The 4,749-nt window shown below is 59.5% G+C and overlaps 1 protein-coding gene across 1 annotated transcript in view; it reads left to right on the top strand.

Moving 5' to 3' along the window:
• The window catches only part of ZBTB17 (zinc finger and BTB domain containing 17), a gene marked incomplete at its 3' end in the record, with an annotated part of 10,191 nt that overhangs the window by 1,573 nt on the left and 3,869 nt on the right, over positions 1 to 4,749 (top strand). The window contains exons 3-9 of the mRNA XM_018575214.1: positions 142 to 333; positions 494 to 617; positions 909 to 1,054; positions 2,359 to 2,433; positions 2,758 to 3,137; positions 3,564 to 3,754; positions 3,829 to 4,268. Of these exons, the coding sequence (XP_018430716.1) occupies positions 142 to 333; positions 494 to 617; positions 909 to 1,054; positions 2,359 to 2,433; positions 2,758 to 3,137; positions 3,564 to 3,754; positions 3,829 to 4,268 (1,548 nt within the window). The remainder of the gene's footprint in view (positions 1 to 141; positions 334 to 493; positions 618 to 908; positions 1,055 to 2,358; positions 2,434 to 2,757; positions 3,138 to 3,563; positions 3,755 to 3,828; positions 4,269 to 4,749) is intronic.

A 4,749-nucleotide genomic window follows, 5' to 3' on the forward strand; every position in this document is an offset into this window, starting at 1 on the left:
CCCGCCTTCCCTCTCCCCCCACTGTCCCCGCCGCCATAGTCCCTGCAGCACCCCACGCTTTGCCGTGTCTGCGTGTGGTCGCCCGCGTTGGCGCGTGTCTGCGTGTGGTCGCCACTGACGCTCGCCCTCTGTCTTTGTCAGGACTGGGTCAGGTTCTGGAGTTCATGTACACGGCGAGACTGAACCTGACGCGGGAGAACGTGGAGGACGTCCTGGCCGTGGCCGGCTTCCTGCAGATGCAGGAGATAGTGAACGCATGCACGGCCCTGAAATCTCTGAGTATCGGCGCAGTACCGGCGACCCACAGCCTGGAGGCGCTCTCCTCTCCACAAGGTGCAGTACTGGCTCTTCCTCTACCCACAATGATGGGGCCCCTGTGTGTGTGAGGGGCCCATCACCCCAGTCGTGGGACAGATAGTAGTGGCGGGGGTTATTGCCCGGTCGGGGCAGCGCTGGGTCCGGTCCACATGTAACATGTCGTCTGTTTGTCCAGCAGAAGTCACCCAGCCGGAGGGCGAGTACCCCGCTCCTGCTCTGGGCAGCGACACTGTCATGGAGTCCAGCGGTGCCGGGCAGTCTGTGTACGTGGAGGGTGATGGAGTCAGTGAAGAAGGTGAGTGATCCACCCCAGCGGGGGCTCAGCATTGTCTGTCGCACACACGGAGGGTGTTCTGGACTCCATGTTCCTCTAAGGTGAGCTCACTCTCAGTGGTCCCAGTGTTGGGACCACACAGCACATGAGGGCCCGCAGTATCAGTGTATACAGTGCTGGGCAATGTACATCTGACATCCTCTGGAGCTGCTGCTATCTTCTCAGACCCTCAGCGGTGGGCGGGTCCGGAGAGCGGACGATGGGAGTAGCATTTCCCACACCCCTCAGAGGGACGTACTTTTTCCGCACCCCTCAGAGGGACGTACTTTTTCCGCACCCCTCCCAGTCACGTACTTTTTCCGCACCCCTCCGAGGGACGTACTTTTTTCGCACCCCTCCGAGGGACGCACTTTTTCCGCACCCCTCCGAGGGACGTACTTTTTCCGCACCCCTCCCAGGGACGTACTTTTTCCGCACCCCTCCCAGGGACGTACTTTTTCCGCACCCCTCCCAGGGACGTACTTTTTCCGCACCCCTCCCAGGGACGTACTTTTTCCGCACCCCTCCCAGGGACGTACTTTTTCCGCACCCCTCCCAGGGACGTACTTTTTCCGCACCCCTCCCAGGGACGTACTTTTTCCGCACCCCTCCCAGGGACGTACTTTTTCCGCACCCCTCCGAGGGACGTACTTTTTCCTCACCCCTCCGAGGGACGTACTTTTTCCTCACCCCTCCCAGGGACGTACTTTTTCCGCACCCCTCCCAGGGACGTACTTTTTCCGCACCCCTCCCAGGGACGTACTTTTTCCGCACCCCTCCGAGGGACGTACTTTTTCCGCACCCCTCCCAGGGACGTACTTTTTCCGCACCCCTCCCAGGGACGTACTTTTTCCGCACCCCTCCCAGGGACGTACTTTTTCCGCACCCCTCCCAGGGACGTACTTTTTCCGCACCCCTCCCAGGGACGTACTTTTTCCGCACCCCTCCCAGGGACGTACTTTTTCCGCACCCCTCCCAGGGACGTACTTTTTCCGCACCCCTCCCAGGGACGTACTTTTTCCGCACCCCTCCCAGGGACGTACTTTTTCCGCACCCCTCCCAGGGACGTACTTTTTCCGCACCCCTCCCAGGGACGTACTTTTTCCGCACCCCTCCCAGGGACGTACTTTTTCCGCACCCCTCCCAGGGACGTACTTTTTCCGCACCCCTCCCAGGGACGTACTTTTTCCGCACCCCTCCCAGGGACGTACTTTTTCCGCACCCCTCCCAGGGACGTACTTTTTCCGCACCCCTCCCAGGGACGTACTTTTTCCGCACCCCTCCCAGGGACGTACTTTTTCCGCACCCCTCCCAGGGACGTACTTTTTCCGCACCCCTCCGAGGGACGTACTTTTTCCTCACCCCTCCGAGGGACGTACTTTTTCCTCACCCCTCCCAGGGACGTACTTTTTCCGCACCCCTCCCAGGGACGTACTTTTTCCGCACCCCTCCGAGGGACGTACTTTTCCCACACTACTCTCAGGGACGTACATATTCCACACCTTCCGCAGTCACAGGAAGTCTGCGTGTTATCTATGACACCGCTGAACGCTTTTTAAATGACCCCCAAAACTGAGCCCTCATTGGTTCTCGGAGGTCGCATGTGACAAGAGACTTTAGATCTGCTCAGAGGCACTGTGAAAGGCCTGCTGAATATCTTAGATGTGATTGGACACGTTGCTCCGGCTTCCAGTCTGATGTCTGTTGTCTCTCTCCGCTGTGTGCAGGAGGCAGTCAGGGCACCCGGGAAGAGCAAGGGGCCCATGTGCCGCAGGAGGAGGGGGCGGTGTCTGCAGCAGGGGGTGAGTTTGTTACCAAGTCATTCATCTACACCAGGGGTAGCCAAGCTCCGCCCCTCCGGCTGTGTGGTGGAACTACAAATCCCATGAGGCTTTGCAAGATTCTCACAGACACGACTCCCGGAGAGAGATGCATCATGGGATTTGTAGTTTCACCACAGCTGGGGGGCCGGAGTTTGGCTACCCCTGACCTAGATCCTGATCCGTGTACATGACTAGGAGGCGTGTCATGTGTGTGGAATGACTTCTGCCCTCCTGGGAGGTGAAGCCCCGCCCCCTGGAGGTGAAGCCCCGCCCCCGTAACTCAGATTTATTACTCTGTTCTAGGAGGGGATAACAGACAGGCAATTGGCGATGTGATGGCGCAGGAGGCGTGGCCTTCGTCTGTCCAGGGGAAGAGCGACGGCACGACCGCGCGCAAATCACAAACCAAAGAGCAGGAAACCCCGCAGGGGCAAGAGAAGCTTCCGGCGGAGCCTGCGGCAGAGCACACCGGCCCGGAGACGAGCATGTCCCCTCGCCAGAGCAGCCCGGAGTCCGGAATAACCATCAACGAGGCCGGGATGGAGGACGGGGAGGGCGAGGACGAGAACCAATCCGCCAACAATAATACCGATCAAGAGGATCCCGGCACGCCGCGGCGCGCCGCCAATTACGCCGACCGGACCGAGTCCAGACAGTACAGCTCCACTACGCATGTGTGCGAGGTAAGGGGCCCCGCCGCTCGCTGCTGTCCCATCCTATACTACACCCTTCCCCCACTGCACCACCTTCACCGGACAGAACCGGGGGGCCACCCACCTTCACCGGACAGAACCTGGGGGCCTCATTCACTTCATTATGTCTTACCCAACGCATTCCGGGGCCACACCGGCCCTTCATCAGGGCCACACACACAGGTTATATGGAAAGCAATATCTGTCCTTCCCCATTCCTGAATGACCCCGCTACCCTGTTCACTCAGCAAGGGGGGGGGACATTACAACCCCCCCCTCCGGTTCGGTACCAAAGTGAAGAACCCGTTCACCTCAGCCGATGTCGCATCTGGATCTGAGAGGGGAACTCATTCCCAATTCTTATAGGGGCCGGAGAGCAGAGAGTTAGCTGGTCGTTGGGCTCGGTCGATGGGTTAGGCTCGGTCGTTTGGGTTGGGCTCGGTCGCTGGGTTGGGCTCGGTCGTTTGGGTTGGGCTCGGTCAAAAAAAAACTGGCAACTACACGCGGCACATCCGCATTCACACCGGCGAGAAGCCGTACCGCTGCCAGGAGTGCGACAAAGCGTTCTCCGACCCCGCCGCCTGCAAGGCCCACGAGAAGACGCACAGGTGAGTGTCGGCCATGTTGTCCCCGGGGAGGGGGGAGGGGTGATGGGAGGTAATAACCGCTCTCTGCTCTCCAGCCCCCTGAAGCCTCACGGCTGCGACGACTGCGGCAAGAGTTACCGTCTGGTGAGTCTGCTGAACCTGCACAAGAAGCGGCACTCGGGGGAGCCCGCCTACTACTGCAAGGTGTGCGGCAAACTCTTCACCACGTCCGGCAACCTCAAGAGGCACCAGCTGGTCCACAGCGGCGAAAAGCCGTACCAGTGCGAGTATTGTAACCGGCCGTTCTCCGACCCCACCTCCAAAATGCGTCACCTGGAGACGCACGACACCAACAAGGAGCACAAGTGCCCGCACTGCGACAAGAAGTTCAATCAGGTGGGTGGAGCCGGCGCCGTGGTGCCGCCATGTGTGTGGTGCCGCCATGTGTGTGGTGCCGCCATGTGTGTGGTGCCGCCATGTGTGTGGTGCCGCCAACCTAATCATACCGGACCCCGAGATCTGGAAGGACCACAATGTACCAAGAAATGCGTTGGGCTTCCCCTACAAAGTCAGAGCTGACCCTTTAGGTCTGGTAGGAATTTTAAGGGGAACCCCAAAAAGTTAAATCCCCCTAAAATCCCACACCGGTCTCTTATTCTGAGCAGTGGTCTGGCAGGAAGGGGGAGGGGGGGGCACTAGCGAGCCCCTCCCTGCACCATACCAGACCACATGCCCCCGACACTGGGAGCATGCTTTGCCAGGGGGAGGACCCAATGCCGATGGGGACACGGGGCCTCTTCCCCCAAATCTCTCCCTGGTGGTTGTAGGGTTCTGCGGGCAGCGGGGCTCATCTGCATCTGGGCACCTCCGTTCATAAAAGGGGCTACCCAGATGCCGCCTCCCCCCGCTTGTGAATGAGTAAGGGGGGTCGTTGTCACCACTTCTCATTCACCAAAAAAGGGCAGAAAAGCAGTGTGAAAAAATCCTTCAATTCAACAAAAAACAAAAGTCGTTTT

This window comes from Nanorana parkeri, unplaced genomic scaffold (genome assembly GCF_000935625.1).
Source record: "Nanorana parkeri isolate BGI_ZX_2015 unplaced genomic scaffold, ASM93562v1 scaffold3647, whole genome shotgun sequence".
Taxonomy (NCBI): Eukaryota; Metazoa; Chordata; class Amphibia; order Anura; family Dicroglossidae; genus Nanorana; species Nanorana parkeri.